Source organism: Gouania willdenowi, chromosome 8 (genome assembly GCF_900634775.1).
Source record: "Gouania willdenowi chromosome 8, fGouWil2.1, whole genome shotgun sequence".
Taxonomy (NCBI): domain Eukaryota; kingdom Metazoa; phylum Chordata; class Actinopteri; order Blenniiformes; family Gobiesocidae; genus Gouania; species Gouania willdenowi.
In genome coordinates, this window is record NC_041051.1 from 14,114,010 (window position 1) to 14,126,511 (window position 12,502).

General features: G+C 38.0%; 1 protein-coding gene across 1 annotated transcript in view; it reads right to left on the bottom strand.

Moving 5' to 3' along the window:
* Positions 1 to 12,231, bottom strand: part of prkcab (protein kinase C, alpha, b) — a 147,480-nt gene extending 135,249 nt beyond the window's left edge. The window contains 2 exon segments of the mRNA XM_028455322.1: positions 11,695 to 11,726; positions 11,926 to 12,231. Coding sequence (XP_028311123.1) covers positions 11,695 to 11,726; positions 11,926 to 12,092 — 199 coding nt within the window. The 5' untranslated portion in view covers positions 12,093 to 12,231.
* Between the last annotated feature and the right edge of the window lie 271 nt (positions 12,232 to 12,502).

The following is a 12,502-nucleotide window of genomic DNA, read 5'->3' on the forward strand; positions in this document are numbered from 1 at the left end:
TAAGATGGTTAAATTGTGGCAGGACTGGAAATTCATTTCATTTAATTTTATTGATTAGGTTTTTTCAAGCAGTGACAAGAATAAACAAAAAAAAAAAAAACAAAAAGATAGAAAAATAAAAATCTTTGCTCCAACATAGAAAACAATCACAGGTGTTCAAAATAATATATACAATCCATGTTTACTTATAATTGTAATAATATGTTTGCTCGAAAAGAAGTGGCAAGAAGAAAGACTTATTGAATCCTACCCCCATTTTATTATTTTACAGTTTTCACCATATTGCTTCTGTCTGTTTGGACTTCTAGAAATACACAATAAGTAATAAACAGAATAGGAAAAAAAATGACTAACTAATAATCCATAACTTCATATGTATTTAGCCTTGTATTCTCGTATAACAATAGTAATAAATTCAATTCAATGAAAATATAAAGACAAGACTAGCCATAGATGTGATCGGCCTATTAGTTGCATTAAGAAATGAAAGAGGACAAAGAGACTGCATGTATTGAGTACATATTGATTACTCTGGCACATTATGGTGCCAAAGAACTATTACAGGAGGGTTTAAGTCAATAAAAGTGAGAGAAAATCTTTAATAGCAATTGCATTAGTAGCGTGTGTCCTTTGAAGGCCACTGTGAATGGAATACAGGATCCCGTAGCAACATCAATCGGATTAAAACAGGATTTAAAAACAAATAAATAGGTCACTTTAGATAAATTAATCTCTTGTTTTTAAGCACTTAGATAATATAAGATAATTTGGAGTGGGAACTTCTGGGCAGTGCACGAATAGATTAATAGATAAATTATAAATGTGATTCAATTATAAATCGATTATCGATACATCACACTACATCTTGAATCGATACATCTCGATGCACATTTTCACAGCATTTCTTTGTTGCTCACCATGAACTCATGTTTTTTTTTTTTTAAATGCATAGTATTTGCACACAGGAGAGAAATGTACAACTTTTTGCTCTTATCAAAGTTCTTTAAACTGCATAAAGTAGCAAAGTAGCAGCATCTTTGTTTGTAACCTACACAAAACAATAAACAAATAATTGTAAATTAAAATATCATAAAGTTTATTATATAATAAACAAAATCAGTCGCTCAACCAGTGCTTTTAAAATATCCGTTAACATTTCTTCTAAGGTATTTCGTGTACTTTACTATTTAAATAGTAATTTGTCAGAAATGATATGAATCGTTTTTTAATCAATTTTGTCAAAATGATGATACATCTTACAATTGATTATTTCTGCCACCCTTAAAATCCTTCCAACGGAAAATGAATCTGAAATAATGCAGAAGCTTGTATGGAGGTATTAGACACTATATTTAAAATGATAGCAAAATACGAACACAGTGCAGTATTAGTTGATCTGAGGAAAAAACTAAACTCTGCATACAGAACACCTGATGTTTGACCATTCTATTAAGTTTAGTGATGGCCTGGACCATTGTTTTTCATCTAATGTGTTTTTATGCTTTATTTTGACAGAAACTCTGTAACAAAAACCCCCCCCCCCCCCCGCCACCCAAAAACAAAAAAAATGTAAATATATATCCACATATGCAAACGTACATTTTCTCAATGATATATATAGAATGAGATTTTCCTCCTTTCATTTGTCTGTACATCACTTTTTCTCCATACTCCTGATTTGTGTTCCAACAACATCTCATCCACATTGTCTTATTTGTCTCCAGACAAAGTGCACGCCATCCTCCCAGCAATGGGGTTGTGGATGCTCCAGATGGCCCAGTCATTTCCACAGATGCTTAACTTCAAAGATTAGGAGGGTCCGGAGGGCAGGGTGCACAGCATCCAGCGTGGTGGCAAATAAGCCAAAGCACACACTCCATCTCACACCAGCTGTTTCCCTATAGATGATCCGTAGTGTTGGTAAAGAACAGGAATCAGTTGCCAGTTTCAGAAATGAGATTTTTTAAATGGTAAATGGTAAATGGACTTGATTTTATATAGCGCTTTATCACCACACTGAAGCGGTCTCAAAGCGCTTTACACATCAGCTCATTCACCCAATCACTCTCACATTCACACACCAGTGGGACAGGACTGCCATGCAAGGTGCTAGTCGACCACTGGGAGCAACTTAGGGTTCAGTGTCTTGCCCAAGGACACTTCGACACATAGTCAGGTACAGGGATCGAACCCCCAACCTCTCGATCAGAAGACGACCCACTACCACCAGAGCCACGGTCGCCCCATGACAATTTTGTCATTTAAAACATTGATCACTTATTGTTTAGTTAAGATTTGGTAAGGTATACCTAAGAAAACGAACATTTATGCTAACAATAATGACATTTTAAAAAAAAAAGGAAAGAGCAATCAAAAAGCAAAGAAGTTACTATTTTATTATATAAAAAAACATATCTATAAAGTTAGCCTATTAAAGCTTTGCTTAGCCACTATTTCCAGTGATTTTGGCCCAACATTTACAGGGTGAAGGAGAACTAAACAAGAGGGAGATACCAGTATTTTATTGACAACTAATTCTTACCTTATTTTAGCAGTCCGGACTGAAATAAGTAAGATAACAAACACAAACTAAATTAGAGAAACTTTCTCTTCTTGCACTCGACGAAGGCGGTTGCATTCTCTGCTCCCTCTCCCATCCTTATCTGCTCTTGCTGCTGCTTGTATTGTCTTGTCTTGTGAATCTAATGGAAGGCTCTTTACATCTCTATCCAAAAACCGAAATTATGGAATTGATTAGTTGGTCTCTTAATGCAATCAACCAAAATTTTTCGACAAAAAGAACGGGCAGAGGTGAGCACGCAGGTCCGGACGGAACATTTGCTGCTGGATATGCACTTGACTCCTGGCGGAAGGTCGTGTGTCTGTCCATTCTTTCCATTGAGGATGTGGAAGACATCTACATTATTGGAATTATGGTAGCAGGCATGCTGCTGATTGGAGCTGGCAGCTTTCTGACCTATCGCAAAGTCCGTATTACGTTGGCAGCTGTTTGGGGAAGGCTGCCAGTACTTTCTGATGGATTGTGCAGGGCTCTTAGTATTCAGTCTAATGTGATAAACTCAAAAGTAAGCTAGCTACTTTGGAATGTTTAGACGGAATTCGAAACCAACTTGGGGAAATGAAATGCTCGGCTGCAAGTTAAGGCCACTGTATTGGAATACTGCTGGGGACCAGGACTCAAGGCTACCGAAATTGTGCTAGCCTGATTCGAAAACAAATAGCTTATCATCTTTGGCTCCCACAGTCAGCTGCCCAAGACTGTCTCTTGCTCACCAAGATGTTTGTGTAGACATGACGTACCATCCCCCTCCCACCCCCCACTCCCCCCTCTCCTCCTCTTCCCCCCATACCACCTGAAACTTTGTTTTCTGAACCAGACCTACCCAAGGTCGTCACACGTCATCTGACTGAAGTGAAGGGATTATATTTCAACACCTTCGTTGGCCCTTCGTTTTTGTTATGACTGTGTTTGTTTTTGGTGCATGTATGCTGATGAGGTTTTTTCCAAGTTTTACACTGTGATCGGCAATAGGGAACTCAGTTTAGGACCTGCCTTTTCCCCTCTCCCTTTCCTTCTGTTTTCCCACTTTTCCTCTAAATACAGGTCACTGCCCATGTGGTGACCTACAGTTCTCCCGCCCCTGTCCCCTCATTTATATGTGATTGTCTTGTCATGTTCTTGGACGTGATGAAACGGTGCTCATTGCTCCCCGGGGATGAATTAATTTTTTTCTGATTCTGATTCTGATTTATTAATCCCCGATGGGGGAACTAATTTGCCACCAAGTCGTACGGTCCACAACATGACATTAACAGTTCATACAAATACAAATACCAAAGGACTTTGAAAAGTTGTATAGCTTCCACAGAACAGATGTAGCAACAAATTTACAGGTGTTCATTAACATAACGGACAGCTGCCAGAATAAAAGATATTCTGTGCTGTTCAGTGAAACATTTAGGCATCACCAAACGCTCACTAAAAAAAAACATAATTTAAAGTGCTGTGAAGATGGCCTTCAAAGTAAAGCACAGTTTTCAATTTCATTCCAATCCTCCTTTCATAGGTGACCTCAAGTGAGTCTGGGGTGCTTTTTTAATCAGTTTTAAAGATATGACAAAATGTATTTATTAACAGCAGCAATGGCTGGAAAACAGGATGCTGAAAATTTATTATTTGTAACTGTAATGTAAGAAAAGGGATGGGATTAATACGTTTATAGTTTATAGTTTTTTTCCTGAAGGAAAGCCATCTGCATGAAACCTTTTGTTTACGGTAATATTTTTTTGTATTATTGCATTTGTTCAAAACAAAACAAGACACTGGCTAGGATCCTCTGGTAAAAGACATTAAGCAGCCTCCTGCTAATATCAGTCCCTCCAGGATTTCGCGGCCAATTTCAGTGATGGTTGCAGCCTAAAATGCCTGACTTGGCAGCAGCTTTTAAAAAAAAATGCTGCAAAAGTTGTGGCAATTTGAGGCTTAATTATGTTCTATAACTTTGCCTAAACTGGTCAATTTGCCAAAAAAACTGATTGCCTTTGAATTATTTCATAACAATACAGAAAAGAGCTCAGATTCACTATAATTTAACAAGATATGGATTATTTCCATCACATTTTAAAGGTTTCCAGTGCAGAGAATATTACAGAGAATCAGTTTGTTTAAGTTTTTAAAACAAAAACTAAAAATCCTAAAATAAATAAATGGTTCTTTTCCTGTAAGAATCTCATCAATGCACTCATGACTTTTGCTACAAACACTTTTCCTGCAGATGAGTCTCACGTGTTCAGCAATTTGTAAATTTGTGCGTGGAGATACCACCAGGGGGCGCAAGCACCAATAATATTGGCCAGTGCTACCATTTTAGACATACCTGTAATTAAGCTCTATCAAAGATCATATACAATAGTAAAGGTTTAATCAGGTTATTTTCTTTAAAAGTCCTTCTAGAGCAGCAGGAGATCATTAAACAGTTGCATTCATGAGACATTCATAGATGCTATTTTACTTGAAAGAGTCAGTTTGGCCGTTGCGACACAGTCCGTAACCAGATTCCCGCGGCTGATGGTGGCTGCCTGCTTCGGATGTTGATGTGGCCTACACAAGGCGGATGGACTTCACCCACGTCGTGCCGCCGAATCGACCGGAAACTTTAGTCTTTAGTCAGATTGGTTAAAATCGCGGGAATGTTGCAGTGATTGGACAGAATTGCAGGGCTGCGCAGAATTTGCAGGGATTGGCTGAGTTTGCATTAAAAGTTGTGATCGCAACATGGCGAATTCTATTTATTTTCTCTTTCCAACATTTAGTTTTAAATAGTTGTCACACCATCAAATGTTTTGTAGACCGAGTCCTTGCGGTGATTAAAAAAAACCCACTAGGGCAGTGTCACCAAAGAACTTCTGGGTGTGGAAAGACATTCCACCATGTCTAAAATCAGAGGTATATAAAGCAAGTAAAAAACGGTGATAAAACTGTCCCCTTGTTAAAATACTGGCCACGTTTACATGGTAGCTTTAATTCCTCTTTAAAGAAGAATAAAAGTTAATTCCGCTTTAACCTGACCATGTAAACACTTAATACCTAATGCTAATGTAATTCCAAATTAAACTTAAATCCAAATTAGGTAGCTGGTTTATTCCGATTTTAATTCCAAATTAGATAATTCCTCTTTCTTGTAAACAGTTAACGTGCTTAATTCCGCTTTAAGTTCATTCAGGTCGTTCTGCGCTTGTGCGACTTGCGGCTATGACGCGCTGGTGACGACGTAATCCAATTTGGCAACAGCCCGGACGAGAGCCGACACTATTCAATAAGACCCTTAAAAGACATGGATATAATTAAAAGAGTGGATGTATGGAGGCATAAACATGCGGTCTGGACTGTCTCTGCTTTTTTTTTTTTTTACCGTTGATTAGTTCCTGCAATCAAAACAAAGGTGAAACAGCCAACAATAAAAGGTTTGTTGTGTGTTTTTCCCAATAGACGTGATACGTCACGTTTGCCCACTGTTCAATCAGAACCTTCCCAACCCCCAGACCTAAAACGGAAATTACTAAAGCGGTTTTCCATGTAAACCTCAATTTGGGAATTACTATTTCCATGTAAACACAAAGCAGAACACTAATTCCGAATGATTTCATTTGTCTAATTTGTCTAATTCCGAATTGAAAAGCTGTTTGTTCTGAACTCAGGCAAACTGAGGACTAGATAAAAGATTGTTTAAAACCCAAGCGATGGTTGTGTTGTGTAATTTCAAATGCAATAATTTATCAGCTAAAATGTGGGGTTGAATCGATTAGAAAAATCGAAAAACATAATCCTGGCTGAAGTCTCCAGGTGGTTGTAGATGTAAAGTAAAAAGTGCTTTTGTGGCTTTTTCACCATGCATTCTACAAATAAAGACTGCATGTTCTCTCCACGAATGCAAAGTGGAGACCGACAGCAGTGTATTTACAACCTGCATTTAACAAGCAATCTGTGCTTTTTTATTTTACACATCATAAAGTTATGAGTCAAATAAATAATATGTCACCCTGAATATGATTGAAGGTGTGTGAGAAAAATACTCATGAGCAAAGTGAGAGTGAGGGACAGATGGGGGAGGGGTAGTGACGTCCGAGCTGTGTGTAGAATGTATTAGTGTGTAACATGTAGCTCAGCATGTCCATATGACAGGATGTAACACTACTGCTGACGCTCCACAGCTAATCACGTCACAGAGAGCCCAACACCTTTATGTGTTCAGCCTGTTTTAAAAGATCCTCTCAAGAACTAAAGATTTTAGGATCAAGGTGACTCACATCCGGAACAGTTCCAGGAGAAAGCAGCATGTGTAAAACTGAGTAATAAAGAATTCCTGATTATTCATGAGGGTATTAGTAGTCAATGTGAAGCTGACAAAGAGGCATGTTGTCTCATATATTCTTGTTCATGAAGTGATAGATTGGTCACAACACTGAGGCAGCCAAGGGCTTCACCCACTCAGATCCCTTCTGTAATAAATCTGTTTTTCTGCTGTTGACGAATAGTTTTGGTGGAACTTCACCCTTCTCCACTTTTTTTTTTAATCTTGAATTGAATTCATTTGTGTTATTTTGTTTGAAAAATAATTGTACATTTTGACAAATCTTTTATTTTATACAGATGCCTTTGTGGAACATAAATTAAGTTCTAATTGTGCAAGATTGGGTCTCTTCCTTTGTTACTTACTGTATGCAAGGGAACCGTGGCAAGATTTATTACCAAAACCAAATGCGAAAGTAAACAGTTTTACTTTAAGTACTATTTATTCAAGCTACTTTTTACTTGTACTTGAGTATTTTATGTATGACTTACTTGTAGTTGAGTACAATTTCAATCAAGTAAAGCCCTATTGGCACGGGATTAGTTTTACTTAGGGACCACATGTAATAAATAAATTAACCCCACAACGTCTGCTTTTTATGTGACGCATTCCCATGGGATAACCGAAGCCTGAGTTTTTGCTGAAATTTAAAGACATCTGAATACGTGAAACAGCGTGTGAGTTGATGTTAAAACAACGCATAATCACGCATCAGATCCCTCCCATTTCTCTCCAAATCACAAAGACGCCTATTCGCATTGGATTAGTATTATCACAGGACCTCGGAGTTCAGCAAACTATAGTAGGTAATTTGCGGGGGGGAATCTTTACTTTATAAATGACTGACGTGGACGATTTACAAGGATTAACATCACAGACATTCTCTGCAATTATTACAAATCGCATGTGGTCCCTAGGTAAAACTAATCCTGTGCGAATAGGGCTTAACAGTACTTCTACTTGAGTAGGATATACTGTACCAGTACTCTTTATAACTTTGCCCACTGCACCCGAACACTAAACAATCAAAGGAAAAAAAAAAAAAAAAATCACAAAACTGCTATTAACATTTTCAAGTGACTAATATTAACCATAATAGCCAAAATAAAATGTTCCTTTTAAATCTGATTCTCACATGAATTTAATGTTTTTGTTACTAACTGCAATTTAATATCCAGAATGATGCTCAAATTTTACATCAAAAGGATGGAAGCATTAAAGAATCTGGATTGGCAGGCATAAATACAGTATGTTCAAAAATGTGTTCTTTTTCTAAACTTATAAACATAACTTTTGTTAACAGAGTATGGTAACTACAAGATGTCTGAATCTATAATCTCTATTAATAAAAGCTTAGGAATTTTGCAGGAAATATATTAACAGCTGCCTATAAAACATCTGCATTATCAACCTTATCTGCATCGAACAGGAAGATTCACCCATAAACAAGAGCAAGGTATTAATGAATAGAGCAACACTTCTAAAATGCACATCAAATTATCAAGACCACTCTCCATGTTAAAGACCAAGCAGATGACCTCACATCAATAAGTTGACCTAATGTTCACCCCTGAATACATTATTTTTGAAATAATTGTGGAATAAAAGAATCAAAGATCTCAAAATTGAAAGGTTATTAAAGGGATCCTCCACTGTTTTTACAAATGTGGCCTAAAACCTTTGAAATGTCCTTATTAGAAGATCTATGCATAACAAAATGCATTATTTTGCACCATTTGTCTTTTATTAACTTTTAAACCTGGGACTACTTTACCCTGTGCACCGCCATGTTGAAATGACGTAATTGGTAACGTGATTAGCCCCTTTTAGTCCATTGTGTTCTATTGGAGTTTAAGCATTCAGGATCATTTAGCAGCTTTTTCAGTCAAAATGACAACTTGTGCTGCTTTGGGTTGCTCTAAAAATCCGTAAAACTTAAAGGGAACATATTAAGTAAAATCCACTTTTGGAGTTTTTTTGATCACATATGAAATAACTTGAATGTCCATCGGCACACAAAATGTGAAATAAAACTATCCAGTTGTTTTTTGTGGTCTGTGTAAGTCTTACAACACAGAAAATTGCTCCGTTTCAAATTTTCCAGATTTGTGATGTCACAAGCCAAATCGGGAAAGAAAATACCCTCCTCTCAGCTGGTAACTCCACTCATGGACTCCACCCCCAAAGAGCAGAGGAGGAGGAGAAAGTGACTTAGCAGGTTAACACTCCAGTGAGAGTTTGAATAACTGCTGCTGCTGCTGAAATGCACAGACCCTGAAGCGCTGAGATGGACTCAAAAAAACAATAGCCGCTTAAATAGCCATGTGTTTTACTGTAATGTGCCGTTTTTTGGCTGAAAACAATAACAGTGTGTGGATTGCAAAGATAAAATTGCTTTGGTGATCACTGATCACCCTGTAAAAGAGCGAGACATGAAGTGAGTGAGCGTCTATAGACACACCCACTCATGAATATGCAGAAGTAGGCCCCAAAACAGCCTAAAACTCTGGAAAACAGGCGAGTTTGGGAAAATAAAGCTCAAATACTATGTTTTTGGGGTTCTTAGAACAAATGGAGATGGGTGAAAAATTGCATAATATGTCAAAAAGTCAATGCAAACCTCTTTTGTTCACTGAGAGATGATGAATTAAAACTGTGACCAAAAGAAAATCTGTGGCCACAGGGGGCGACAGTTCCCACTCTGCTGTTTTGTAGACGGCATACAGGAGAGAAGAAGAGCTCCTTGTGCATGGAAATAAAGGCAACGGGATTCACTGCTGCTCATTAGAATCAGCCATGAATCCTACTGCTGCGTTGAGCACATTTGTAAAAACAGTGGAGGATCCCTTTAAAAGTACTGATCGACACCACTCACTGGTGCAAGCAGCAAAATGAAACTTGCAAGAATGAAGCAGAATTAAAAATAATAATAACAAAAAAAGCATTGAAAAAGAAGATAGTCTCACTATGAACTTACTAAGCATGCTCAGAAGTGTAACTCTCTCACTACTCCAATGGGTGGAGGAACCATGTGCCACACCTGCTAACAGGCTGACCTCTGATTGCTTCCTGAGCAGCTGTTGAAAGATGTGTTCACTGAGCAGGAACTGGTGCTCTGATATAAAACGGACACTGTGGAATGCTAACTGTAAGACAGAGTTTACGCTCAAGTCCAGATCTAACCTACAAGTCTGAGGTCAAAACTCCTGAGGTGCACATTGTGCTTCTTCTCACTCACAGCCATGCCTCTTGGTCTTCTTTTGTGGTATGTTTTTTTTTTTTTTTTTTTTAATAACACAGTTTTCTATCATCTTAAACAGAGGTGTATTTTATTATCATTATTCTTTTTTTTTTCTTTTTGCAGGATTATATGGATATCCTTGATGTTTGGAGACAATGCTGCTTTGCATGCAGCAACAGGTAATTGCTCTCCTCCAAATCACTACATTAATTTGCCTCATCTATTCTGTTTAATCAGAGCTACGTTTTTCACAGGGCGAAGGTCTCGCTTTATAAATAGGACCAAAAACCATCTGGGTGGTAAAGGGGACAAATTCATGAAGGCTCCATGGTTTGGCCTCAGGATGAATCCCTATGGGAGCAAACAGTCATTTTTCCAACCAGTAAATCTGGATTCACTCCATCAAATCCCTTCCAAGAAACTAAAAGGTCTGGCAAGGGAAACATTTTTCAACAGCGTGACAAATCACTTGGACCCTCGAAACTCTCAGTCACGCTTCATATTTCCACACATTCTCCACCAGCACTTCATGAAGCTTACCAAACCAAAGCGCGGCGCAATGAGCCAATTACTATCGCTTGTTGCCGTCAGACAAAATGACAGGCCTGTCCTACAAAATAGTAGAGACTTCTATGAGCATCCCTCAGCCATCAGTTCCGATGCAATGATGTCCTTCACATTTGAAGGGAGTGGCTCCAGAATGGGTAGCAGTGATTATTCAGGTTCCAGTCCCGCATACCAGAGCATTGAAAGCAGCTACACTGTAAACAATGACTTGAACACTCCATCCCATGTTGCGTTTACATACAGCTCTCAGGACAGCAAACCTTTCCAAAATTATGGAGCTGAGACTTTAAACGGGTTTAATGGATTTCACATGCAAAACCCTTCCTTTGGACATTACTACGGACAGAATTATCCCTCTTTTCTGAATTTTGTTGACACGTGGCCTTTACCTAAACTTTGGACTGACCTTCCTCCTTATTCTAGCTTTTTTGGTGGAAATAAACAAAGATTCATTCAAATGAACAAACTACAAAACCAAGTGGGCAGCACTAAGAGGCGCAGGGTCCCCGACAGAGCTCCCCTTTCACGCCTACGCCCATTCAAGTACAGACCTATTCACGTAGTTCAGTCAAGACATACCTACCAAAGAGGCAGGCATCACTTTGGCAAAACAATGTACGCGCCAGGATATTTCTGAATAGCCCTGTGAGCTGAAATGCTGCCATTAACCTGCAAGAAGCCAAGTGACTGCACCATGGAGTGTGAAACATCTGTATCAGCTATGGCCAAATTATTATGACCAATTACATTTTTTTGCAATGTTAACTTCTGCCTTTTTAATTCCAGACTTGTACGGCTCAAAAGGAAATAAACTTTTATGGTCAAACTGGAATGGATGTGCAAGTTCCTAAATCCAATGTTAAAGTCCAAGTCATTCCAACCCAAAATACTCAATTTGGAACAAGGTAAAAATAAATTAAAAAAAAATAGACCGTCTTCTGTGTGAATTCAGTCAAGTTGGTTCAGATTTACAGTAAAAATCCATCAGGACAAATACAAATAAAGGTGGTTTACCTTGGCATTGAAATCCTTGTTTTCCAAACCCCCTGATGGGAAAAACAAAACACAAGAAATAGTTATTAAAGAGCTGACAATGCAAGTTCACAAGAAAACACAAACTATCAGCAAATGCATCATCATTAGTTTACTAAGCTAAAAAGTATATGTTGGGTATTTAGCAGGAGAGTCATTTTAAAGGTTTCTGTGATGTGTTTTTTAAATAAGTGATATATATATCCATCTTACCAAATGAAGTCTGTGCAGTGGCTGCAGAAAGTTGGCTGTTTGAAAAACCTTGCAGTAAATTTATGGTTTTTCACTTCATGCACATTTTTCTGACGCAAAGCACCTTTTCTGGCAAATCGATTCCCAACACTAGCCGAGTCATTATAATGGAGTTGATGGTCAGCCATAACGGAGTGGAAAAAGAAAAAGAAATAGATGAAAATGTGAGTAGTTCCAATCGCTTTCTGCGGTTTTTTTTTTTTTTTTTTTTTTTGCCACCCGGCAGCTAGTGGTGGTCTTCACTGCTGGATCCTGTTGCTCGGCGGTCCGCACGCCTCTTTCTGTGCGATCTACAGCTGAGCGCTTCTTTTTCATTCATAATGACGTCGGTGAGAGAGGCGTTCATGTACCATGGGAACTTTATCCACGCTTGTTATTTGAATTACCTGGCGTGTAATTGATGCAAAAACACGAAGTAACAGATAATTTAATAACTATATATTTAGAACAAAAAGTCACGATGGATACATTTACACAGTAAAAACGTCTTACAATCTAAAAATAAAAATGCAAAAGGGTACGTTTTAATCTATTGTGC